General features: G+C 51.3%; 10 protein-coding genes across 10 annotated transcripts; 8 read left to right on the forward strand and 2 right to left on the reverse strand.

Annotated features, from left to right (window-relative positions):
- Positions 1–577: 577 nt before the first annotated feature.
- CCOS01_01939 (NmrA-like family protein) lies at positions 578–3,674 on the forward strand (the record flags this gene model as incomplete). Its single annotated transcript, XM_060450131.1, has 5 exons — positions 578–832; positions 919–1,553; positions 2,579–2,798; positions 2,858–3,275; positions 3,328–3,674. 5 exons carry the CDS (start codon positions 578–580, stop codon positions 3,672–3,674), a joined length of 1,875 nt encoding a protein of 624 aa, XP_060318781.1.
- Positions 3,675–3,881: 207 nt separating this feature from the next.
- CCOS01_01940 (uncharacterized protein) lies at positions 3,882–5,414 on the reverse strand (the record flags this gene model as incomplete). The annotated part of the gene is made up of 1 exon (XM_060450132.1): positions 3,882–5,414. The coding sequence occupies one exon, from the start codon at positions 5,412–5,414 to the stop codon at positions 3,882–3,884; it is 1,533 nt and encodes a 510-aa protein (XP_060318782.1).
- A 2,297-nt stretch (positions 5,415–7,711) lies between these two features.
- Positions 7,712–8,359, forward strand: CCOS01_01941 (tannase and feruloyl esterase; the record flags this gene model as incomplete). Its single annotated transcript, XM_060450133.1, has 1 exon — positions 7,712–8,359. One exon carries the CDS (start codon positions 7,712–7,714, stop codon positions 8,357–8,359), a length of 648 nt encoding a protein of 215 aa, XP_060318783.1.
- A 78-nt stretch (positions 8,360–8,437) lies between these two features.
- CCOS01_01942 (tannase and feruloyl esterase) lies at positions 8,438–8,767 on the forward strand (the record flags this gene model as incomplete). Its single annotated transcript, XM_060450134.1, has 1 exon — positions 8,438–8,767. The coding sequence occupies one exon, from the start codon at positions 8,438–8,440 to the stop codon at positions 8,765–8,767; it is 330 nt and encodes a 109-aa protein (XP_060318784.1).
- Positions 8,768–8,773: 6 nt separating this feature from the next.
- Positions 8,774–9,277, forward strand: CCOS01_01943 (tannase and feruloyl esterase; the record flags this gene model as incomplete). Its single annotated transcript, XM_060450135.1, has 2 exons — positions 8,774–8,918; positions 8,976–9,277. The coding sequence occupies 2 exons, from the start codon at positions 8,774–8,776 to the stop codon at positions 9,275–9,277; spliced, it is 447 nt and encodes a 148-aa protein (XP_060318785.1).
- Positions 9,278–10,295: 1,018 nt separating this feature from the next.
- On the forward strand, positions 10,296–10,860 carry CCOS01_01944 (uncharacterized protein; the record flags this gene model as incomplete). The annotated part of the gene is made up of 3 exons (XM_060450136.1): positions 10,296–10,313; positions 10,374–10,517; positions 10,588–10,860. 3 exons carry the CDS (start codon positions 10,296–10,298, stop codon positions 10,858–10,860), a joined length of 435 nt encoding a protein of 144 aa, XP_060318786.1.
- Positions 10,861–11,599: 739 nt separating this feature from the next.
- CCOS01_01945 (uncharacterized protein) lies at positions 11,600–12,102 on the forward strand (the record flags this gene model as incomplete). Its single annotated transcript, XM_060450137.1, has 2 exons — positions 11,600–11,617; positions 11,692–12,102. 2 exons carry the CDS (start codon positions 11,600–11,602, stop codon positions 12,100–12,102), a joined length of 429 nt encoding a protein of 142 aa, XP_060318787.1.
- Positions 12,103–14,454: 2,352 nt separating this feature from the next.
- Positions 14,455–15,976, forward strand: CCOS01_01946 (uncharacterized protein; the record flags this gene model as incomplete). Its single annotated transcript, XM_060450138.1, has 2 exons — positions 14,455–14,499; positions 14,591–15,976. 2 exons carry the CDS (start codon positions 14,455–14,457, stop codon positions 15,974–15,976), a joined length of 1,431 nt encoding a protein of 476 aa, XP_060318788.1.
- A 1,281-nt stretch (positions 15,977–17,257) lies between these two features.
- On the forward strand, positions 17,258–18,000 carry CCOS01_01947 (uncharacterized protein; the record flags this gene model as incomplete). Its single annotated transcript, XM_060450139.1, has 3 exons — positions 17,258–17,437; positions 17,506–17,751; positions 17,803–18,000. 3 exons carry the CDS (start codon positions 17,258–17,260, stop codon positions 17,998–18,000), a joined length of 624 nt encoding a protein of 207 aa, XP_060318789.1.
- Positions 18,001–20,759: 2,759 nt separating this feature from the next.
- Positions 20,760–23,705, reverse strand: CCOS01_01948 (mannitol dehydrogenase domain-containing protein; the record flags this gene model as incomplete). Its single annotated transcript, XM_060450140.1, has 3 exons — positions 20,760–21,128; positions 21,189–21,252; positions 22,204–23,705. 3 exons carry the CDS (start codon positions 23,703–23,705, stop codon positions 20,760–20,762), a joined length of 1,935 nt encoding a protein of 644 aa, XP_060318790.1.
- Positions 23,706–25,063: the final 1,358 nt, after the last annotated feature.

Raw genomic sequence — 25,063 nt, forward strand, 5'->3', positions numbered from 1 at the left:
TTTGTCACGTGTTCTTAGACAATTTCAATGTCAACAAACAAGAAAGAGATGTTGCCTTCTTACCTAAAAGAATATGAAGAGAGAGGTCAAATGCTTAGACATCAAGGTTCTCGAAGAAACGGCCACAACAGTAAACCGGACACCTTTCCCCCCGCCTCGGGCCGTCTTAGAAGACCCACTTTCGCGCTCCGACTCGGCGTTCGTCGGAGGGCGAGGCCCACAGCGCACCATGCCAGTCAGAGAAGAAGGTCGTCTCGGCCCCGGTTTTGGGCGTATTGAAGGAACATGCGCCGCAGGATTGGTCATCTTTCCTCAGTAGCTTCCCAACGCCGCATGCTGCATTCTCGCAAGCGTCACCACTCCGATCCTCCCTAGCTAGATCGGTACCTTCTTAGCCGCGGACTTTTCTATCGGGCGCATCATGATGATTGTGAAACTCCGCTGCCTCGTGGAGAATGCATGTATTTGACGTGAGTTGATATCTCGATTTTCGAAGGTGTAGTTTCTGTGTATCACTCAACTACTGTATCAACACTCAAACATCTAAACAATCAATCTCACAATAATAACATCGACAATGGCACGAGCAATTCTGGTTTGCGGCGCGACTGGAAAGCAGGGCGGCGCAGTCATCAACCACCTCGTCGAACAGAATGCCGACTTTGAGATCCTCGCCGTCACCCGCGACGCAACCTCCGGATCCGCCCAGCGTCTCTTGAAAAAGTCGTCCAAAGTTCATCTCGTCCAGGGTAACTTGGCCGACCCGACTGCCCTTTTCAAGACTGCGCAAGATGTTGCCTCGTCTCCTATCTGGGGAGTCTTCAGTGTCCAGGTACCTACAAAACTCCCACCTTTTGATAGCGAACAATACGTTTCTGTTGTGTGCACAAACTTGGCTGACATTGATGTGCATTCCAGGTCCCAATGGGCTTCGGCCAAGGTGGAGGCGGCGAACTAGGCCAAGGCAAAGCCCTCGTCGACGCATCCCTCAAAGCAGGCGTCAAATTCTTCGTCTACACCTCCGTCGAGCGTCACGGCGCAGACAACGCGACGAATGTGCCTCACTTCGCCCACAAGCACGAGATCGAGCAGCACCTCTTCAACAAGTCCAAGGGCACCGACATGGAGTGGGCCGTCCTCCGCCCCGTGGCTTTCATGGACAACCTCACGGACAACCTCTTTGGGAGGGTTTTCACCACCTCGTGGCGCATGGCGGTCAAAGGGAAGCCGCTGCAGCTTATTGCTGTCAGCGACATTGGCTACTTTGGCGCCGAGGCGTTTCTTCACCCTGAGAAGTACAAGGGCCGCGGGGTCTCGCTTGCGGGCGACGATTTGACGATTGAGCAGTTTGCTGCGGTGTTCAAGAGGAATACGGGCAAGGAGCTGCCTGGGACGTATAGGGTCTTGTGTTGGCTGATCATGACGATGGTGAAGGACTTTGGGTACATGTTCAAGTGGTTCCACGATGTTGGGTATGATGTTGACATTGCGGCGCTGAGAAAGGAGTATCCTGGGCTGAAGGACTTTGAGACTTGGCTGAAGGCGGAGAGCGAGTACGCAGGTAGTATTCGGTCTTGAGGAGGGCGTTTGGAATCACGTCACAGATGCGTCCTGGGTAGAAGAAAGCAAGAGCCATTGTAGTAATACGGCTTATATTGTAATAATCGAAGAGAAATGGTCTATATGGAATTTCAACGATGAAGCATGTGTCAAGCTTGACGGTTCAAAAGGTAGCATCGGCTCTCTTAACAAACCTAATTATCGTCTTTTATTTATTTGCAATCATATTCAAAGTTATGTTTAATGCTCAAGAAGGATGTTTGATGCTCAAGAAAGAAGAAACTATATTTCTTACACATTGTGAAAATTTCCGAAACTGAACAAAAAGATTCGCCCCAGACGAGACGTAATTGGACCATGCCCTTTGATATCCAGTTAACGAATCTACTTATACTAAGGTAAGTGATTCGTGAGCCCTGCTTGAAGGATAGAGGAAGGATCTAGATAGCGGTACTCCTATCAAGCGCACTTGTTCAAGAGATCGAGGAAGTGGAATCGAAGAGAAGACTTGCAAATAGAATCAGGATATTGATAGTCAAGCTTCTAACGTAGGGCGTATCCACACCCACTTGGCACCGGTCTCCGACGAAGGCCGACTCGCACTCAATGTAGCCTTGGCAAGAGTAACTTCGTCTCTATCCCCGAAGATGTACGTGTACCTCAACTTCCACGTCATTGTTTCTTGCTTATCATATCAGAATTGAATTTGATGAGATTCTGACCGACGGCTGAAAGTCCGGTCCTTGGTGGAACAGTGTTTGTAAGTCGGGAATCCCGCCTTCCAAAGGCCCACATCGTGGGCCGATGCTCAGAGCCGAGACGCAACTGCTTGATTCATGGCATGCTTGCGTAGACTCATCAAAGACAAGAGAATGGAAGTATAGGAACACGACAAAGATACGTACTGCATGTGACTGCAAATCGGGCTGTAGCTATAAAGTCGAGCGATGCTCGTGTGCATGTCTAGCTTCCCCCCTCACATCCCACAGACTGAAAACCATCATCTTCCTCAACACAGACCAACCCGCCAGACTCAACCCGAAAACACGTCTTGTATCTTCAACATGTCTAAACTTCTCACCATCTTCGGAGCCACTGGAAATCAGGGCGGTTCCGTCGTGAGAGCAGCCCTCGCCGACGCCGTTCTATCAAAGGAGTACAAAATTCGTGGCATCACTCGGGACATCTCTAAGCCCGCAGCTCAAGCTTTAGCCAGCAAGGGCGTCGAAGTCGTTTCTGTATGATCCGACTACTATCATTCTTGATGTAGACTGAGAGATTTCTAACATGGGGAAAGGCCGACATGAACTCAAAGACCTCTCTCGCCGAGGCGATCAAGGGCTCCCACACAGTCTTCTTTATGACCACGCCCAACTTCACGGGCGGCGCCAGCGAAGAGCAGGCTCATGGCAAGAACGTGACCGACGTCGCGGCCGAGACCGGCGTCAAGCACCTCATCTACTCGTCTCTGCTGCACGTCACCGAGACCACCAACGGCCGCCTCAAGCATGTTGTTCACTTTGACGACAAGGCCGAGGTCGAGCGCTACATCCGCGCCAAGGGCATCCCCAGCTCCTTTGTCCTGCCGGGGTACTTTATGAGCAACTTCTCTGCACTGCAAATGATTCGCAAGGGTGAGGATGGGGTCTACAACCTGGCGTATCCTGTCAGCGACAAGGCCAAGTTCCCTCTCATCGACACCGAGTCCGATATTGGTGAGTGATTCCTAGAAGCGCTCAGTCCGATGCTAATACCTTCATTTTGTAGGCAAGTACGTGGTCGCGGCAATCCGCAATGAGAGCACCCTCCTCGGCAAGCAGATCTTGGCAGCTGAGGACTACTACACGCCCACGCGGATCGTCGCCGAGTTTGAGCAAGTCACTGGCAAGACAGCCCGTTTCGTGCCCGTCGACGCTGCGACGTACAAGTCCTTCTTCGCTGGTCCGATGGCTGCCATGGCTGACGAGATGCTCGAGAACCACCTCTTTATTGACGAGCCCGGGTACTATGCCGGTAAGGACTTGAAGGAGAGTCAGGAGCTTTTGGCTGGCGTCGGGCTGAAGGCGACTACTTGGAAGGAGTTCTTGGAGGCGAACAAGGCCGCTTTCCCGTAATTGGATTGGGGAAAAGGACACCTGATTTGAGGAACACAATGCTGGAAAACATGTTGACATAATTTTGAGGTAGTGTCCCAGCGTGGTGTAGACGTTACCATATATACACAGTCTTACTAAGATGATTCCCGAGTAGATCCTGTGCTCATATGGTTCGTGTCTCAAATCCAGTGCCTGTACAGCGACGTGGAATCGGTATACAATGGCTCACGGCTCAGTTTCAAGCACTAGCAGGGGCCACGAAAGCGCCTCTTGCCAGTAATTACCCAAATGCCTAGCAACGGCGCGGATAATGAAGGCGCCAGCGTCAGCAAAGGGCCAAAAGGTACGACAACGGTGCAGCAAGACGCCGTAATGTGCCAGAATGATGAGGGCCTCGGGACGGTGCTTCCGCAGCATATCGACGAAGCCGACCGGCACCTTTACAGAGAACGACGACGCAGCCTGGGCGTAGTCTCCTTCGTCGAGGACGCGGCAAATGTCGAAGCACCACTGCAGAAGCCCAATGACTTCGTGGCACGCTCTCGCGCTCGAATCACTGAGGTCGGAGTCATTTAGGAGGCGTTTCAGAGTCCCGCATTCGTCGCCCCTCGTGCTCATCCTCTTCTCGGCCTCGAGGATGACGTTGAGGACGGGTGCGAGCTCGGTGTCTCGGAGGAAGTTCCGGGCCGGCAGGGTGACGGACTTGACGCCGCGGTTGAGGTTGAAGCACTCGACGAGGCGGTCGATAAAGGACTTGAAGTCGGAGCGGTAGTGAGCGAGGGTGTCGGCGAGGACATGCCTGCCCAGGATGGCGGAGAAGAGGAAGCGAGGGACGGCGGTGACCTTGTCGTCTCTGGCTACTGTTTCCGTGAGGCGTGCGAAGGATGAGAGAGCGCGGTTCTGGAGCTCTGTGGCGAGGTCGTGGAGATGGGCGGATGACCCGGGATAGAGCTGGACCATGTGGAAGGCTGTGAAGGCGAGGATCTCGTCGAGGAGGTAGGGTGAGTCCACGGCGCGTCGGACGGCGATGTCGAGGGCGCTTCGGGCTGGGCCGGTGAAGTATGGGACTGAGGCTGCATGGTGTAGCAATATCATGTGCTGTGGTGTGTAGATGGCCTCTGAGGGTGCGTTTGGCGTGCCTAATATTGACAAGCCGAGCTGGCAGTCTAGAGATGGAGGAGGGGCATGGGTGCCGCTCAGCTGCGTTGTCGAAGCTGGGGATTGAGTCTGGTCACTCTGATGAGAACTAAGGCCGAGACCAACCGCGGCTGGCACGTCTGCAGGCCTTGATGGCATGCCATGAGACGGATAGCTTGGCGCATGAGTGAGTTCGGATGAGTTGCTTTGTTGACGATGAGCTGGTTGTGAGGGCAGCTGTGCGCGCTCAATCAGCGCATTCGCGTCATTGTTTGTATTGCCATGACTACTTCCTCTGGAGCCTGGTGATGGTGATCGAGCGTTTCGCACCAATGTGCCCTGTGACCTTTCGCCTTGTGATTGAGGTTTTTGTGCTTGTCTGCGCTTCTGCTTGCTCACTTTTGGCGGTGGGAAGAAACAGGCACGTTCTGCCACCTCGCAATTCGCGCATGAGGGCTGACGCTCGTCGCAGCGAATGTGACGGCGCTTGCACTCTGCGCATCCATTCCGAGACTTCTTGTGAGAGCGGCGAGTCTCTTGGGCCCTGGCGTTGTCTGCCACTGTGCTTCCGGTGTCGCTCGAATCGTTGTGACGCGCTGAGGCGCGAGTTTCTCGAACCATGCTGTCGTCGCGCGGGCGATTCTCGTCAAGCACCGTTCCCCGTGGAACGCGCGGAGCTCTTAATCCCAGTCAGTGGCCCCTTTTCAGCTGTCGGCATTCGCGATTCATGAATGTGCGTCCTCTCAAGAGCTTGATGCGTTCTAAGTTCCAGAACCACAGCATCTCCATGCACTAAGAGTGGACGAGCGGAAGGTATTCCATTGATATGACAATTGAGGAAAATTCCTTGATCAGCCCCCGTACGCAAGCATCACAGCACAGCCCCGCCTAATTGAACGCATAGCCACATCCTCGGATTCCCCCCATCAAAAACAGCCAGGCTAAGCTACTAGGTAGTTTTCTACATGGAATGCGCTACAAGCTTAGTCATACCTAAATACCACACAAAGACTGCCGAATGAGAGAAGTTGGAAATGTAGATTATTTGCGACCAACTGGCATCAAGTGTTCAAATTCATTTTATTGTTTCTCTACATGGTTTCACAGAAGAGTTAAACTGTGACAAACGGCCATTAATACGAAAGAAATGGTACAATAAGGGTGTTCAAAGCTAACTTGTATCCTGCTCCCTACATAATCTTCTCATTACCTACCTATGTCGTGATAGCTTCAATCATTTGAACCCTCACTACCCGTCACGTGACCCGACTTCCATTTTCCACGACCCACACTCGCTCTCGTATCCTATTCCTGCGCGAGGTCTCTCGGAGAGGCCCGAAGCTCTTTGCCTCTTGATACATCAGCCATGCGGGCTTGATTGTGTCTAACCTGGGAGATCCAAAGAACACATTCCTTCCAGTAGATATGGACGCATCTTCGGGCCGACTCGGAGAACCCGAGGTACCATTCACTAAGTAGATCACACCTGAACTCCCAGAGCCATGAGTCCATGAGAGATCCTCTCACTATCCTGGCCCGGTCGATGTCTACCTCTCTCTGGCTCCTTCTGAAGCTACTCTGGGTTTGTAGAAGGCACATCTGGTCTCAAACGAGTTGAGTACTAAGTCAAGTATCAAACAGTGAAGATCGACAATGGTTTCTATCGCTTCTGTGAATAGTCGCTGAGCTTTATGTGAAATGGCTTACAGCTTGCATGATCAAACCGTTTCAAAGTAACATGGAAAGTACGTGTACACTTGCCAAAAAGTGTGGGTTCGATATTGGTCGCTATCCTTTGCAAAGAGAAGGTTTCCTAGTAAGATAGTGCGGCTAAGTAGTATGTCAGCACACTCGAGGTTTACATAATGGACATAAGCCCGGACTTGATGACCCAGACACAAATTAACCTTACTTGCTAAATGACCCACCAGACGCACCGCAGTGAGCGGGACAGGGGTGAGTCCTCACACTCAAAGTTCCTGAGCACTCCGTAAAGTGACAAACGGCAACGATAACCATTGGCAACTACCTAAACAGGCAATTATTCCCTCGGAGGTGTTTAGTCACAAGCGAGTAACATCATTCCGACTTCTTGATCAGGGTCCAGTCATCTTCTAGCACTTCATATACAGGGAGTCTAACATTGATTCTGGACACAATGCTTGAGAAGACTAGCTTCCCGCAAGACCGCCTAAAATCTGCCGAAATCCAATTCATGGCCAGTTGACCTGGTATACACCAACAGTGAATACAGCCCATAACGAAACGGATGCTGGTTTGGAGCACCTTTGAAACCAAACAGAACCATCGCATGACCTCGCTGAGTTATTGCAATGTCTTGCCGATTTTTATGTCAGGGTTCTAGACTGCGAGAACATGTGTTCTCTTGTCCTTGTGCCTCAAACTCGTTCTGGAAGAAAAAGAAGCGTAGTAGCATTGACTGAGTTCCCTCTCTTCTTGCTACAGGCTCAATGGTCCGGAGGGACTGAGATCATACCCGTTGTCGGCCGAGAGCAGCCACTATCATTGCCAATGACAGGGCCTCAAACCTATTCGAGGCTTCGATCAGCTTTGATAGGCAGGTCCGGTAACCCCGGTAGCTGACAGTAGTACATGTTGCCTCAGCGGATATAACGATGGGAACTTGCTCACATTGTGGTTCCTCACTTTCTTGATTGCCTCCACTCATTCTGAAGATGAGCAGAGGCTTGGCATGCATCTCTCCTGAAGTGAGTGGTCGGGTATTGGCTATAAAAGCTGCTCTGCTTCATCAGGATACGATATATTTAGTTCCCATGGAGTAGGTTCATTTTCATACTCGGCGTCATACTTTTTCAACCTTTTCATCTGCCCAGTCGCGACTACGGCTGAAGGCACACTGTCTCAAACTCGCTACACCTTACCAAACAGGCGTAGCGATGGTCAAACCAAGCGTTGTAGGCTTGTTAGCTCACGCCGGTCTCTTGGTTGAACTCGTCAATGGCATGGCAGACTTCCAGCAGCACTGCGAGTCCTTCACGTCTTCAGCTGGTGGTGTCTGTTTCACGTCAGAGTACATCACGTCCGGAACAGAGCTCGCTCTCGCCGAAGCCGATGCCACGTGCGGCATCTTCACTCAGTCCGTATCGGTCAATCTTTGCCGCATTACGGCTCATGTCCCTACCTCGAACCGTTCCGGGTTCTGGTTCGAGGCATGGCTACCCGAGGACTGGTCTGGAAGGTTCCTTGTGACAGGCGACAGCGGACTAGGCGGCTGTATCCAATACTACGACGTCGAATACGGTGTTTCTCTTGGTTTTGAAACCAGTGCGACCAACAATGGACATCAGGGGTACACTGGAGCCCCCTTTCTCCACAATCTCGACGGCATTCAGGACTTTGCCTACCGCTCCATCCAGGATGGGGTTGCTGTTGGCAAGGAAATCACTCAAGACTTTTACGGAGCAGCCCATGATAGGAGCTACTACCTAAGATGCCCAACTGGCCGACGCCAAGGGCTGAAGGCAGTCCAGTCCTTTCCTGACCTGTTCGATGGTGTCGTTATTGGAGCGCCTGCTATTGCGTGAAACAACTTGACGTCGTGGGCTATTCAGTTTTATCCTCTTCTTGGGACGCCCGAGTCTGCGAACTTGATTCCTCTGGACATGTGGCCTATCATTCATCAAGACATTCTTGACCAGTGCGATCAGCTTGATGGGGTCGCAGACGGTATCTTGGAGTCGCCTAACCTCTGCAACTACAAACCCGATGGCCTCTTGTGCACTGCAACTCAAAGCACTGGCTGTCTTATGAGTACACAACTTGAGACGCTCAAGAGCATTAACTCACCTGTGCTGGATGCAGCCGGAAGCCTGGTCTACCCCAAGATGCAGCTTGGATCCGAGTTTACCGGAGCGGTGGACACTTACTTCTCCAGGGGAGTCTCACCCGTGTCGGATTGGTATCGTTATGCCATTTTCAACGACTCCAACTGAGAAGCCATGACCCTCCGTCCGGAGAACTACACCGTTGTTTCTGGTCTCAACCACTTCAACATCGATACCTGGGATGGTGATTTATCGGCTTTCCAGAACCGCGGTGGCAAGCTTCTCCACTGGCACGGTTTAGCCGATGGCGTTCTGTCGAGTGAGAATTCCCCTCGATATTACGAACATGTCTCGCAAACTATGGGCATGAACTGAGAGGCTCTTGATGAATTCTACCGATTTTTCCGTATCTCTGGCATGTCCCACTGCGGCAGCGGTAATGGGGCGACCTTTATCAGCCACCAGTCAGCAAGCACTGCCAGTCTGGCGCTGGAGGAAAACGTGCTGATGGCGATGGTTCGATGGGTTGAGAGCGAAGTGGCTCCAGAAACCATCATGGGGACCCGATACAAGAATGGCACCAGTGACAGTGGTGTTGATTTCAAACATAGACATTGCAGGTGGCCATACCACAACGTGTACCAAGGCGTTGGCGACTACAAAGATCCTGATACTTAGAAGTGTGTGCTGTAAGTACGTCTAGACAAATCAGGTCTGCTGGCGCGTGATTACAGTCAAAGATACGAGTCAAATAACAGCCCCATGAGCTCCTTTGTCCTACAACATGATTATTGCCTTTATGTTGTGACAGACAAGTGTCAAGGTGAACACTCACTGGCTCACCGCCTGAGGCACTCAACAAAGGAAGCTTTCTTCCCTGTCTGTAAGGCAGCTCAAATGGGACGGAAGTTGATCCGTCACATTGTCCTAGCTACCTTCCTTCTCTATCACCGTCTCAACCTGGTAAACAATCGCGGCAACTTTGACTTCCTCGTCTCATACACCAGACGATCTACCTCGGACGGCACAATCCCAATAAAGCGATGAAGTGCTACAAACGAATTTGATCGGAGCAATTAGTGCTATAAAGAAGAATGATCTAAGCAGTTCAGTGCTGCATAAAAATATGCTCGAAGAAATCGTCAGTTCTTCTTATCAGAACAAACGCGCGAACCATCTAGTTTTCGAGTTCACGGGATTTTTCACCCTGTTGATGCCGGCTGGAGGCAGGCTCTCCAGACCGGGACTTTCGATCTCTCTGACTCTTTTCTTCCCGTCGACACCTCCTAGCTTGGACGCAACGACAGCGAATCTTCCACCAGAAAGGGCAAAAGAAGTCGACCGACCATTTCGAGCCTCGTCGCCCACTTCAAACAAGTGGCCTACGGCGCCCGCACACAGGATGGTTTGTGAATTATGAGTCTTACAAACTCTCAACAAATAGCCTGAATGGGACACATGGAATCTCCAGGTGCGCTCGTCACCTGAGGCTCCCGGATGGCGTGCCTCCCCTTGCTCCATCGGCGGGAGGCAGAGGCATCATTAGAGCCCACGGTGCCTGTGGGATAATCTTCTTAATCGACAAGGTAGAGAAACCCTTTCTCTGCCTAATTCTTCTTCGTCCGAGAAGCATCCCTTCACCCTCGAGAAGTTTCCAATCAAAACAACATTGACGTCTACTTACCAAACCACAACCATGGCGACGTCCCACAGCGTAAGCTCAGGACTCACCAGATGCCTCGGAAATTTTGCTAATCGGTTATTTACTCGCTAGGCAACTGTCGAAGACGGATCCGAGAGAGACGGCACCTCCGAAGAGACCGAGAAGCCTCTTCTCGCGTACAAGCCAGAAGAGGAGATGTTGTTGTGGAAGAACCAGAGCCCCGTAGTCCTCTGGCAATTGCAGCTCTTCCTCGACGTAAGCAACGTTCGCTCTTGAAGGCCCCCAATCGATCATGACTGCCATGCTAATCGTCTCGTGTTTTCAGGCTCTCGTCGCAGCTCATGACGAGGTCGGAGACTGTATGATCGACCTCGACATTGATGCCTACCTTACCAAGAGATGGCGTCGCCGCAAGCGCGTCAAGTACACGAGAGGACTAGCAGTTTACAAGGCCCAGCGAAAGGCAGTACTCAAGATTGAGATGGAAGTCATCCGGGCCGGTAATATGGGAGAGACACTCCAGGCCGCTTTCGACCGTGTTCAAATTGCCCTCATCGAGAATATGACGCGCGTCAATTTGTTGTTGAGCATGCTCTGAGTGAATCTCTTTGGCCTCGCGTTCTGGCTGTGGCGGATCGGAGTTCTGGATGGGACACTTGGCCGGAAGAGCCCAGCAACGAATCGACGATAGGAGGTGACTGAGTTTTAGCACGCGTGGCTCGAGATGAACCCGCGAGGATAAATGCGATGAAATACCAACAGAACCACAGGACGATGCTATATGTGACACTAGTATGGGACATGGCTTGTAATTAAGCAGTTGGTCTGGCGGGAGGCAACCTGGGTCAACCTGGTGACAGCTGAGTCAGATCCCTGACAGAATTGCCTTCCTTCATTCATGCTCAGGCCTGAGGAGTACTTCAGCCTTACCGCCGTTGTACTTTGAATGAAAGACTCTGCCCTTTTGCAGATTTGACATGTCTTGGAGTTGATAGAATCTGCCCAGCGGAAAGAGCATGGGTCAGTAACATGGTTCCAACATAAGAAAAGGGCGTCAAAGAGCACTTTCCTTGCTGAGCGCTTCGGATTTCCCACGGTTGTTACCTACCTGGTCGTTGATCTCACTCTCCCTATCTGTTGTCAAAGTCGCTTACCTTATCTTCCCACAGGTCCCCATCTTCCTACTTCCAGCATCTCTAACGCTGCCTTAATCTCACAATAATCCGACTGCAACCGATCAGACACATTGAATCCTCCGCTTCCCGCTTCGCGCTTCGCGAACCAAGCAAGCTCATACACTCATGTCGTACAAATAGTCGAACACCAAACATTTGATGATGGCCGGCTCAGTCGATGTACGTCTCCTTCCAATCGGCCCAGGGCAAGTTAGTTGCCAAAAAGGCCAGCAAAACCGTTGACGTACCATCAGGGCAACGATAACCCGCCAACGAGCATCCCCACATCTGAGGGCATAAACGCACAAGACATCGCGGCCGTGACAAAAATTGTGTCAGTCGCACTTGAACATCTGGACACTCGCGAAGTTGAGGAACAACCCAAGACTGCGGAAGACTACCAGTTGCTCCTGAAGAAGAAGGAAGAACTCATGACCTTGTACAACCGGGTCTTGCAGGTGCTTAACTTCACTCGACTACGGCGCGAAGGGGAATCTCAAGTTCCAACAATCGAAGCGGTTGATGAGCTTGGGACGGGTTATTCAACATTGCTCAGGGGCGTTGAGTCTGTTCTCGCACGAGTCATTGTGTGGATTGAAGAGTACGAACACGACAACGGGATCAACACTGGTGTTTCGGGGAGTTCATCTGCGCGTACGCCCTGATTAGAATCCTCTGCGCCTATCGAGAGCACTCCGATACGTGCAATGTCGGGCTCGGGCGACGCAAAACTCTGCGGCTATGTTCATATTAGCGTCGAGGATGGGAAAACATGGCGACAGGGTGAGCACATGGGAAGGCCACCGAGCTGTTTCCGTCAGAATGAGTGTAATTCAGGAGTAAAAGTTGGCCCTCACTGTTGGTTTTTGATTAAGTGTTTCGTCCCTTTCCGATGCTAATCAGGTCCAGGCTCTTTGGACGGTTGGACCTCCCCCCCTACATAAGTTCAGCCCCCATGTTCTTGGCAGCAACCTAAGTCAGAGACGCCCTGACCGCGCTCTTAAGCTTCTCCTTCCCGCTGAGTCAGGTCCTTCAATTCAAATGGTTCAAGTACCCGGACCAGCAAGTAAGTTGGTGGGCCCGGTTAGGGCACTCTGTTTTCTATAGGGGGCAATCTGCCAGGATGACTACTCAGGCCAAGTCTCTCCTTTGGTTGCGTCCTCGTTCTCGCTAATTATGAGACGTCAAAAGAGCGCTTTCAATACGAGCATGAATAAAGCCCTAAACTCTAAGTTCACGTCAGCAAAACTGCGCGCGCGGAGGACTCCAAAACTCATTGACTCGAAGCGCTGGAGTTATTCTCGGCGGCCAAAACGGTCCAGGCTCCTAATAATCGGGATTGTCAATTGTGAAGCAAGGACGGGACTCACGGGAGGTAAATAAGGGCTCAAACCACTGTCGATGTGACGTTCAATGTGCAGGTGGCCCCCTACAAACCACCCCTGTCCGTCAAATTTCTCGCTGTTATGAGGAGGACCGTTGCAGAAATCCTTTCGCATTATGGCTGTGGTTCTGGTCTTATAGGCACTCTCAAAAAGCTTGCTTGAATAAAACGGAGCTTGCAAGATAGATGTCAAACGATTCTAACTTGGGGGAGCTCATTGACGGCAGGAATCGTGCTCAAAATGGCGACCACCGCCGGCTGCAAGCTGAGATCTCTAATACTGACCGTGGGCGACAAATGATACGTGAGATTCATGAGGGTGATTGTGAACAAAGAAGGCGCAAGAGAATATTGCCTTCACTACAGACACTATCTCTGCTTTCAATAGCAAATATAAGTCGCAACGGGACTCAAGCGACAGCGCAAGTATGAAGACCCCGAGGATCCCGAGGACCCCGAAGATGGATTACTGCGGAAATTGTATGCCAAGAAAGGAAAACAAAATTCAGCCGAATAAAAACAACACATCAGAAGCGGCTTAAAGGCAGATTATACGGGTGGTTCTATGAATGAGCCCAAGTTGGGAAGCGAGATCTCACTTCCATGTACCGATTGCAAATCACTCCGACACCCGCAAACTACCAATGCTCAACAACGGGACCGGGGAATCGTCTCTCCGAGACAGACAGAGGTAGTTGTTCGAACAAATTCAGATGTAAGGCCAGAAGCTGGATGAAGGAAACTTTGGAACGTAACAAAGATGACCCAAGACGAAATAAGACTCGACACCAGGGGGGGGGGGGGGCGGAAAGGTCTTCATACCCGATCTGAATGAGAGATACAACAGTAAGCAGCATGCTTGAAGATATAAGATGTTGGTTGAGGGCTCAAAGCGATGAGGAACAGCAAAAGTTTCATGGCTTCCCGGACGAGGAAGGGGTCTATGGGACCATTAGGATGACACGCCATTCATCATTTGTATTTATATCCGGCCAAACTTGAGTTCGATGAATCTTTTCCATCAAGTGGGTGGTTCATACAGGCAACACGGCGTAAAGAGACTTTGCTACAACCCGGATTAATGCTGTTGAGAGCTCGATAAGAAGCCGCCCCGTTCCGTCTTCCATTATATGGCAGTTGACAAGTTCCTTTCTTCGTCCGGTAGCTAGACAGAGAGAAATACCTCAGGCATCTTGTCTGTAAGCTGGAGTGCCTGGAATGCTTCTCACCTAAGGCCAAGGTGAGGATAACGGTGAAGGTGAGGTGAGTCTGGGTTTGATGGCTGGCACCTGCCTCAACCTCCAAGCCTAGCTCCTCCCTCAATCGCGCCTTCCCACTCAGGAATCTATGAGACGGCCTCCCAACGCGCTATCAAAACAACCTCGCGTTCTACCAGCCGCATCCTCTATTTTCTCTCACCCGCGCATTGCCTCACTCTTCCCCTCTCATACACACGCTTCCGCTCGCACTTCGCACAGTAATTCATTTTACCTTGCGATCTTCACATTCAAGCATCCCCCAAAACAAAAGCTCAACAAGTATCACAAGATAACGCGTACCAAAAGTAAGAATTTCTTTGCGCACCAATTTTGATTCATTTTGCTGATCATTGCAGGTGTACCAGTTCGCGAAGATGCAACTCGTTCCTAAGACGGTCAAATCTATCGACCTCATCGAGGTGAGTTCTCACGCTGGTTTTTTTGACAGTGATGAATCTACGATGTGATTGATGAGCGCCGTTGATTACAATACTGACCATGGATCTGTAGGAGCTCATGATGGAGAGAGCCGCCTTGAATGCCAGTCTCGACGAAACCAACAAGAAGATTGCTGCGGCTCAGGAAGCCTTTGAGAATGAGAAGCAGCAGCACATTAACATGGAGGCCGACAACAAGAAGCACATCGTCCAGGCCTTGAATCGTGAGCCGATTGAGCTCATGGCAAACGAGCACCACGTTCACCGCCCTGCCGCTTCTGGCTGCACCGGCAGCGCTATGACGACTGAATATACCAACAATATCGAGGGCACTAACAACGTCAGCCCTACTAAGGACACTGTTGACGATTGCTGCTGGGGACATATGCATAGAGCGTCCAAGGACGCCTTGTCTGGCTCGAAGGGCATCAAGTCTGAGCGTTCAATTCTGTCCGACATCTCTTCCCTTGGGGACACCTCTGTCAATCGTAACTCCCCCTTGTTCCACCGTTCCGTCAGCCCGTCAAAGGAGACGCCTGTCTTTGATCAGGTGCTCCCCAGCGACAACACCGCTGCTTTCATGGCTCACATCATGCATGAACTCAAGAACGAGCTCAAGAAGGAGCTTCAGGCAAGAGTCGACGGAGAATTCAAGAGCTCAATCGAAGAGCGTCTCATCCAGGAGCTCGCTCAGGAGCTCACCGGCGACATCAAGGGCCGCCTCTACTATGAGCTCAGAGAGGAGCTGAAGCATATCCTCAAGCGCGACATCACGTTCAAGGTCAAGCAGGATGTCAAGCGCGAGATGAGACTTGAGATGGTTAGCCAGCTAAAGTACGACATCATGGAGGACGTGAAGGGCAGTGTCATTGCCGAGCTTAAGGAGATCCAGAACGAAGTCAACAATGAGCTGAAGAATGAGATCAAAGAAGAGGTCTTCAACAGAATCAAGGTCGCTCTCACGCAAGATGCCCTGGACCAGCTCAAAGACACCATGAAGGGAGAGATCAAGAACGATGTCTCTAAGATTGTGCACGACGCCCAACGAGCCATTGGCACCACTCTTGCGGCCAAGACTGAGGAGCACATGCTCCCTGCTATTCGAGGTGCTGTTCCTATCATTCAAGAGTGTGTCGTCGCCAACTTGCAGGACGCTCTCGACTTCTACTTCAAGAATCAGCTTTCCAAGCAGATGGATGATGCCATCAAGAAGAAGACCGGCGATGACTCTCAGTGGATGCTTTCTCAGATCGAGGCGTTGGTCCCCGTTACCGTTGCTGCCGAGGTTACCAAGGTCAAGGACGCTATGAAGACCGATCTGTACAAGGATGTGAAGGCCGAGATCGAAGAGGACTTTGGAGAGAACATGGAGGGTCTGGCCCGTGATGTTATTCAGGAGGAGCTTGAGGCCTTTGAGACGCGTACCCAGCCGAACACAACTTATGTGTACCATATGTGAGATCCTTCTAGCTTACGGTCGGTCATGCGCTCTTGGCAAAGTCTAGATATGCTTTCAAGACCAAAGTCTTTAGTCTTTGGGATTGAGAAGGTGAAGGATTGGGCTACCTGGTGGATCACCGGCTTCAGTATTGGGATTCAAGGATAGGGTAATCAGAGACGGCAATTCCAAGGTTACAGTCAGCCTAGCATTCCCGACTGTGTGTCGAATATCCTAAATGTGATGAGAAAATGCAACAAGATCAGCTTTCCTACCAAACTTCCTCGAACGACGAAAGCCCTCATTAAGGGTGATTCGTTGGAGCCCAGCCCAGTTCCAAACCGAGGACACCTGAGATCATGTTGTCCTGCTTGTCTACAAAGAGTCTACGGCACACCCAAGGTGGTGCCTCCATCTTACACTTCCACTCTATTTGGGGCGTAAGCAAGATTGCTATCCACAAAGACGAAGCCAAAGGCAATGCTCTTCGGTATGTACTATTTGGAAAGGCGCGTTGTCAAAGTACTTTTAAGCCGCAATCAACGGTCAAAAACGCCACAGGTCTGGGAATGTCACCGGACGAATGTGGTTGGCAGAGAGGGATGGTGAGGAGGCAGTGCAGCGGGCTTGCAGGCCAATGGGGACCACCGGAAGACACTTCCAGCGGGCCGGACCGGGGTCCGACACCAGATTGGCGCAAGTGTGGTGGAAAGCAGGGGCACGTCCTTAACCAAAGGTAGTCCAGCGTATAACCCAACTAAGGTATCAACGGCCTACTGGACTCATCCAGGTAGTCAAAGTTTCTCGTGTAGAAGTTGCCTGGCTGTTTGGCGTTCGGCGTGGTGCGCTTGTTCTGGTGAGCGGAGATAAGTGAGATTTGTAGCTTCCACATGAGGAAGTACTCCAGCCTGCCAAGAATTACATTACCAACTGATACATGTACAATCCCTCTCTGAGCCATGTTCAGAATTGGTCGACTCGACGGTGTCCCTCAGTCGCTTCCCATCTGAGTTTGGAGACTCAAACGTTGTGGTTGGTGCCTGACAGGCACGACACGTCGCGCGACGTGGGCGCGTGGCCGTTTGCACAGAATCTGCCTCCACCCGCAACCTTTCTGAACCAACACTTTAGCTTACCCTCTTTACCCTCCGCATTCCCAACCTGTCCAAATACTGTCAAACGGTACCCTCCACATTTATCTTCAACACAGGCCAATCTTCATCCCCAAAACTCTTTATACAGATAGTAGCCTTCACCAACCACACGAATCTGCCCCCATATCGACCAGCCAAATCCCTCACAATGGCCAAAAAGAAGAACGTATCTAGAAAGAAGCAGAGAAAGGGGACGAAGGCCAGAAAGATCCATCAAGAGACCACTGAGCAGTTGGGTAATCAGGGCGGCAAACAGGACAGGCCCAAGAAACAAGTGGCCACCGACGAGAATGGCAGAAAGATGACGGTCATCATGGGAGGAGAAGCGGTATAGTTGGCCCTCGCAGCACACATCTCAGGTCATGAATCTTGGAAAGCTGACTGTTACCGCCGCAGGAGATGGAAAAGATCTGGGACCGCATGCAGGTGATCTTTGCCATTCAATCTCAGTCCAGTACGATCTCCGAAAGGCTCGAGAGCGTCCGCTCAGCCATCGAAACCAAGTCGACCACGAGCGATCAGGAACAAGAAACCTTTAAGAAGGTGGAAGATGAAGCTGAACAACTACTCGGTCGCATGAGAGATGCCCTTAACGCCAACAATAGGCAGGCTGCTCAGCAAGGTGTGCAGATTTCGGACCTGGTTCGAGCACCTCCATAACAGCCCACAAGTATTTTTGCTAACAAAACCTAGGTTTCTATGGACTTGTCACTTATGGAAGACTTACATCTCAAAGAGGTTGTGACGGGATTCGAGTTGGACCTGCTCAAAGTGACGATGAGTTTGAAATGGTGCGTCAGCGGTCTGCATCAAGCTACTCAGCCGGTGGACCCTGACGGCCTTGACTGTGTCCCTTTGGACAATGACAGAATGCGTCTGAGAGGTGGTTGAGGAGCTTCAAAGGCGGTGGCCATTCTGATGTGGAACATTGCGTCGAGGCTTATCTGTTGTGTTTGCAGCAGGGAGATATTTGAAGGGATATGGGGAAACAGGCACAAAGGCTGCTTTGTGAAATCACACGTACAAGGCCATGTGGCCAACCATTCTGCTGACTTGATGCTGTTTTTTCTGAATGGAACATCAAAAGGGCAGTTCAACTGACGCTGGGACATCAACAAAGTGATCGCGGTGGGTGGGGCGAAAAGAGGGCATTATTGGCTCTAGGCTCGAGAAAATACAATTTCGAGACTCACTGAATTTTCTGGACCAAGTACGTATCGAATCAGGTGACGGGATCACACAATGAGAGATACCCAGGCAAATACCCAGCTGGAGAGATGGACATGGTAGGTGGGCAGGAGCAGGTGAAGTTGAATTTCGGCCGGGAAGGAACGACCAGTGCCCACATGGTTCGGCGGCTGTCGAGCTGCCACATCCGAGAAGGCTAGGTACTCCGGGCTGTCCCCGCCTCCCGAACTCCCTTCCTAAACGTGATATGAGGTTCCACTGCAGGTTCTAATCGCACCAAGTTACGAGGAGTTGCGAGGTATGAGGTCGAACAAGATTTGCGGTGGTAGGACTGATTGGTGTTACTGGCTCAATAAGAAACAATAGAATACATTCCTCGGTTGTAGTGCTATCGATAATGATGCTCACTCATCAATCATCATTCCTAATCCGACTGCAAAACCAAATGTGTACTTCGTCTGGGGTGCCTAGAGTCAACCAGTATGCAAGACCTGAAAGCCGCATCAGCGAGGAACAACAAGGCAATGGCCATTCCCTTAATCACTATCTTCCTGATCCATGAACTCAGCGCCGGTCACCTCGGTCTTAAGCAACGCGCGAGTCTCTTGTAGCTCGTTGTGAAAGTCGTGGTCCAGCTGCCGTACGAGCTCGAACATGTGGATAATGCTAAACATAGGAAGGGATTGAGCGCCACAACAGTGGCAATGTGCGCCCACAGTATTCCTCAATGTGCAATAACCGACGATATCCGTGATCACCTCCACACTTTTCTAGCTCAACTATGTGTTACTCGCGATGATCGCTTCATGTGGATGACGCCACCCTTTGTAGCTTTCAACAATTGATTTATTCCAGCCAAACGATCGGAGCAAGTTGAAAACATCAAACTCGGTGGATTTTGTTAGTTCAGGTCATGTTTGCTCCAAGGACATTTTCCCCAAGACTGCGCACTTACTCTCGGCTTCGAGGATAGGCACCCTATGTCGGCTAGATGTGGCGGTTTCATCGTGAGGATAGATGACTTTGTGATCATTAGTCAAGGTCTAATACACCTGTAAGACACTCCAATGTCAAAGCAGCGTCTGCACATACGCGGTATTCCTGGCGCGCCTTGATGATACTTTCTCGGGTGGCACTCGTAAGTCAAATCCAGCTGACTGTAAGATTTTCGGCCGAGGTTGCACGAACTGATGGAAGGTGTGCGAGCCAATGAAGACTACTTACGGCTATTCCATGCCCAGAGGTGTTCGACGCCACTATGGTAGAGACGTGGAACGTCAGCTTTGGAGATGGATGGTCGATTAGGTGTTTGGAAGTTGAAGGACAACGGCAAGACTGAAGACTCTCTAGTTCGGAACGGTCAAAACCTTTTCTAGAAAAGACTGGATAGAAGGGCTCTGAAGATGTTGTCTAAGGGGATTCGAGCGCAAGTGGAATGGTGTGCCAAAAGGTTGACAAGTCGGCGAGCAGATAGAAAACAACATCGAGCTCAAGGCCAGCACTCAATTTATAGCATTTAGAGCACTTCATGGGAAAGCATATGTCCTTGGGCTAGTAGCTACTACTTTGATGGCGGATAGAAAGCCGGAAAGTCGGGTGGAGATATCTGAACATAGTCTTGAGCATCAACGAGGAGCGGTGCTAAGCCTGTACACCACCTTGCCAGGATATGGTGGAAGCTTCTTATTCGCCTCTCGCAGATCAGTATATGTGGTAAACGATGCTCAAAGGTCTATGATCCATGGAGAATTTCCCAAAGACAGGTCTTGGCATTACTTGGTTTCACGAAGCAAAATCAAGCGGCGGCGCGAACTTTTGTGGGTTGTTTGCTTCTCACCCTATTCGTTGACGCTATCTTCGTTGGTTATCAGGTGGGTCGTCGGCTATCTTCCAACCTGGTGTTTTGTTTTCTTGGTGACTCTTGCGTACCTAAGATATTTGACCGCCGGATGATAGTTGGCAACAACGATAAAGGCACCTTTGAAATTTTGGTAAAGCGTAAGGAGCAAGCTTCATGATCGTGACCCAGGCGCAACTGTGGTCAGAGAGGGAAGCTGGACGACAGATCGGTACTTGCGAGGAACGCCGCCGTAGGAGCAGCCATGGCGTAGCTAAAACTCGCGAGGAACGAACGACTGGTAATCAAGCGAGGCAACTCAGATGTGAAAATGCCGGGTGCGGGACTATGGTCCGGGGACCTAAACTTGCGTTACAGTAAGGTGCCGGCGTACCTAAGGACAGGGATTGTAGACTTGTCACTCAGATGTCAGCACTCAAAGAAGTTTTCGATTTCGATTTCGGGGAATGTTTTGGAAGTACGTTTGTTGATACGAGTCGAACCAGCCTTGGATCTCGGGATGGGGCATTGTGTCAATTACCACAGGTACGTACCGAGGTGAATCATGACTTCAACTCTCCACTTGAAAAGTACATGTACCCCAAGGTAGAGAAAACAGTGACCTCTAACACCCATAAGGATCCTCCCCTTTGCTTCTTAGCATGGCCAATCGCTCCGCGCGGCATAACCTGATGCGCTGCCTCTCTATCTGCCCACGCAACTCCTTAACCTCGCTAACCAGACTTTCAATCGCCTTTTTCTGGTCCTCATTGAGCTTGTAAGACATCAGGTACATGTCGACCAAGGTCTCAAAGACAAACGAATAGGTATCGGTATCGGTAGCTGCTATACAATGGATGCCCTCAAATACCTTTTCCTTTTGCTCCTCCGTGGTGAGTTCGTCGGCGATCTGCTCGACTTTCTCGGGGGTCACGGTCTTCTGCGCCTCTTCCAAGATACTCAAGCTGGCACCGGCGGCGTCGAGTCTCACATACTTTCCAGATTCCTCAGGTCAGCAGAGTAAAGGTAGAATCGGATGTAAGTAGTAACTCACTCTCTCGCCCACAGTGAGATTCCACTTGATTTCCATGATGGGAAGTTGATCGGTCATCTGAAGACTGCAATTCGTTAGTACTTAGCAACTTGAGATGGAGGCTGAACATGAGTGGCACCATGGAAGAATTCAGTGACTTACTGGCGAGGATCGTGGAAAAAGACCTTGCAAGTTGCTTCAATCGCAGACGGACGACTCTGAAAGCTGTGCCGAAGCTGTGATATGAATAGGTCTTTAGGCAAAGGCGGACTTGATGGACTTTCTGGGTGTTGATGAGTCGATGACCAGAAAAAGAAAAAGTCCAGATCACTGGCAGCCGAGGCCTATTTGTAGCTATTGGATAGCACCCTCATCGTCTTCGAATTTCTAAAGCCAGTCGAGAAAGCCCTTGGGGCGGATTGAGGCCATCGCACAGCTCGAGCCAACAAGGAGCTAGGTCAACGAAAACAGCCTGCAGTACAGATTGTTGACGTTCTAGGGAGAAGCTTTCCCTTTGTCTTGTTCCATGACCTCATTTTTCTGAATATCGAGTGAAGGGGTTGCCCGCTCCCTCTCGAAACTTTTACTCCCTTGCCTTGCTTTGTCGAGTCCAAAAAGAGGGGTTGATAGGGATAACAAAAGTCTGCCAGGTAGGTGAGGGAGGCAAGTGGTTTGTTCGATGCATTAAAGAGCTCTAAGAATATCTGAGGCTGGTGGGAGACATGTTGGCAGTTGAAAAGCATTAGATCCCTCTCCTGGTCGTTTGCGCACTGCACCTCCACCTTTCGTATTCGTGTCAGAGTCAAATTCTTTTGCAACTGACATCAAACGCACGGGATGGCCTCGTTTTGTACAAAATCAAAACACAAAATGTCTCTATAAATATCTATATCTATATCTATAAATTCTCATGACCGCTTCAAGTACCCATTTTTATCCTTGCTTTACTCATTATAACATAAAAGGCTGCTTGTACCAGCACAAGTCGACAAACACTTTTACACTTCCCAGTATTGATTCGCTTTAATCAACATACTTGGGAATGGTGGCCATCACGCCATCCTTGGCGATGAGCTCCATGGCCTTGGTGACCTCATCAATGAATCGCTGGTCGCCGCGCAAGTCGTCACCGAAGAGAATCTTGACGCTGAGCAGCTGGCGCGGGTCGTTGCCGCCGGCCTTTGCCAAGGCCTGGAGCTCCTCGCGCATCGGGTCGTCGACAGTGAAGGTCTTGCCCTCGTCGTCGACACCGTTGATGTAGCGGAACCAGGCGCCGGCGACGAAGCACAGGCGGCGGAAGGGGCCCGTGGTCCAGATCTGCTCGGCAATGGAGGGCATGATGAACTGTGGGATCTTGCCCGAGGCGCCGAGGGCGACGCGGGGGATCTGATCCATGATGGTGGGGTTGGAGAAGCGCTCCATGAGGGTGTTGCAGTACTCGTCAATGTCGACGCCGGGGATCTCGGGAAGCAGGGGCTTGACCTCCTCCTGCATCATCTGCCAGACGAACTTGCGGTAGATGGGGTGCTCCATGACCTCGTGGACGTACTTGAAGCCGGCGAGCTGGCCGGGGTAGGCCATGGCGGAGTGCGAGGCGTTGAGGAGGCGGAGCTTGTGCTTCTCGAACTGCTCGACCTCGTGCACGCCCTCGACGATCTGGACGCCGACCTTCTCAAAGGGCGGGCGGCCGTCGCAGAACTTGTCCTCGACGACCCACTGCATAAAGGGCTCGGTGACGACGGGCCAGCCGTCCTCGATGCCAAAGACCTCTGCGAGCGACTTGATGTCGTTCTGGGAGGTACTGGGGGTGATGCGGTCGACCATGGCGTTAGGGAAGCCGCCCTTCTCGGCGATCCACGCGGCGATCTCTGGGTTCTTGAGGCGGGCGAAGGACTCGAGCATGGAGCGGGTGATAGAGCCGTTCTTCTGCATGTTGTCGCAGGAGAGGACGGTGAAGGGCTTCTGGCCGTTGGCGTGACGCCTAGCCAGCGCGGCGTAGAGGAAGCCAAAGATGCTGATGGGCTGGTCCTCGTTGGCCAGGTCGTGCTGGATGTCGGGGTGCTCCGATTGCAGCTGGTGCGTGTTCTCGTTGTAGTAGTAGCCGCTCTCAGTGATGGTCAGGGACACAATCTTGGTGTCCGGGTGGGCCATCTTGGCGATAACGGCCTCGCGGTCGTCGGGCGCGAAGAGGAACGAGTTGATGCTGCCAATGACGCTGGCGTTGCTGCCCTTTGCGGAGCGCTCGATGAGTGTGTAGAGGTGGTCCTGGGCGCTCAGGACGTCGCGCATGGCGGCGTCGTTGGGCCGGAGGCCGACGCCGCAAATGGCCCAGTCGCGCTCATCGTGCTTCTGGAGGAGGCGGTCGATGTAGACAGCCAAGTGAGCTCTGTGGAAGCCGCCGACTCCGACGTGGACGATGCCCTCCTTGACGACGGTGCGGTCGTACGTGGGGACCTTTACGGTCTGCTTGCCTTCCTGAGAGGAGATTGAGGACAGGTTGTTGCTGGTGAGCTTGAGGCTCTCCGTGCTGTGAGGCATCTTAGGATTAAAAGTAGATAATGGGTACGCGCGAGTAATTCAGGAGGTGATTGATGAGATGGCGAGAGCGAATTATGAGGCAAAGGGGTGAGTGAGCTTGAGGTTGAAAGTTGAAGTGATCAAGAACACACCGCTGCCTCCTGAGTCCTGACCGCAAGTTTTTAATGAGAGAGTGACAGACAGTCTGATTTTTGATAAACTGGGCCCGGTGACGTTTTTGGACTGGTCCGGCCTGATAAACTGGGATTAGAGGTGGAGCTACCAAAGCACACCTTGCCACTATCACTGACCTCAACAGTTTAGCACTTTAGCAACATGGAGAAACGAGACATCTGTGGCTTGAATGCTTGGAAGTCTCTGGAGACCAATCAAAAGGCACGGGGGAGACGGAATCAAGTCTAAGCATTCCAGCCTCAGCCTGGGCGAAAGCTGTATTCGCACCGGAAAGCGACTTCAAGAGACAATCATCAACGCCTAACGGAAGGAAATCCGCCCTCTCTCAAAGACTCACCTACCTAAATTTAGCACGCAACCTCTAATTCCCCAAAACCCTTGTTATATCCGAGCTATTGGCAACTGAGCCCTGCTATTCAGGGTCTCTTCTCGTATTGTCACCGACGCAACAGAGCTCGTGGCTGGAATTCCAATTTTAACTTGCCTCATGTGACCGTTTATTGAGAGACATTGGCAGTTCTAGAGCTTCTCCAACTCATCTTGGGGCAATTGCCTTTCTCCGCCTGCACGCCAGGGTAACGATGTTGGGGAAGCTTGTGGAGAAAACCCCCTTATTCATCGGGCCCCGGCTGGGCACCACTGGGCCGAAAAGCTGGAGCACGCCCCTGAGAAAAAACAAAAAATATACGGATCCCAAGGTGGCGGTGCTTTATGATCCCGACACCGGTGCCGCGAGTCATGGGTGGTTTGCGGATGGACTGAATTTGCTACGAACACCTACGTGTTGCGTCCAGCTGATGAGCTTTCCTCAAAACCTCATATGCCCATTCTAAACATCCCTTATCCAGTATTGTCAATCGGAATTGCCCGTATTATAGTCGTCAGGCCTTGAATCCTTCTCACCCCTCATTTGAACCTCTGTCTCTGATGGCTGGCGCGGTCTGAAAAGGTCAAACATAAAGTGTTGCAGCCGAGTTGAGAACTATGCTTTCTCAACATTCGACATGGCACGTGAGCTATTCTAATAGAGTCCTGCAAGGCCTTACGTCTCGGATTATGCTCTGCCCACACATGGTCGGAATGAGTGAGATGTGGTCTGTGGGTAGCTCTTGTGTAACATTTGCCCTAAGCTACCTCTGGCACTAATGATCATGATGAGAAGTCCTCCATGGGAAGACTACCTT

The sequence above is a fragment of the Colletotrichum costaricense genome (assembly GCF_030867565.1).
Source record: "Colletotrichum costaricense strain IMI 309622 chromosome Unknown Scaffold_2.1, whole genome shotgun sequence".
NCBI classification, from domain to species: Eukaryota; Fungi; Ascomycota; class Sordariomycetes; order Glomerellales; family Glomerellaceae; genus Colletotrichum; species Colletotrichum costaricense.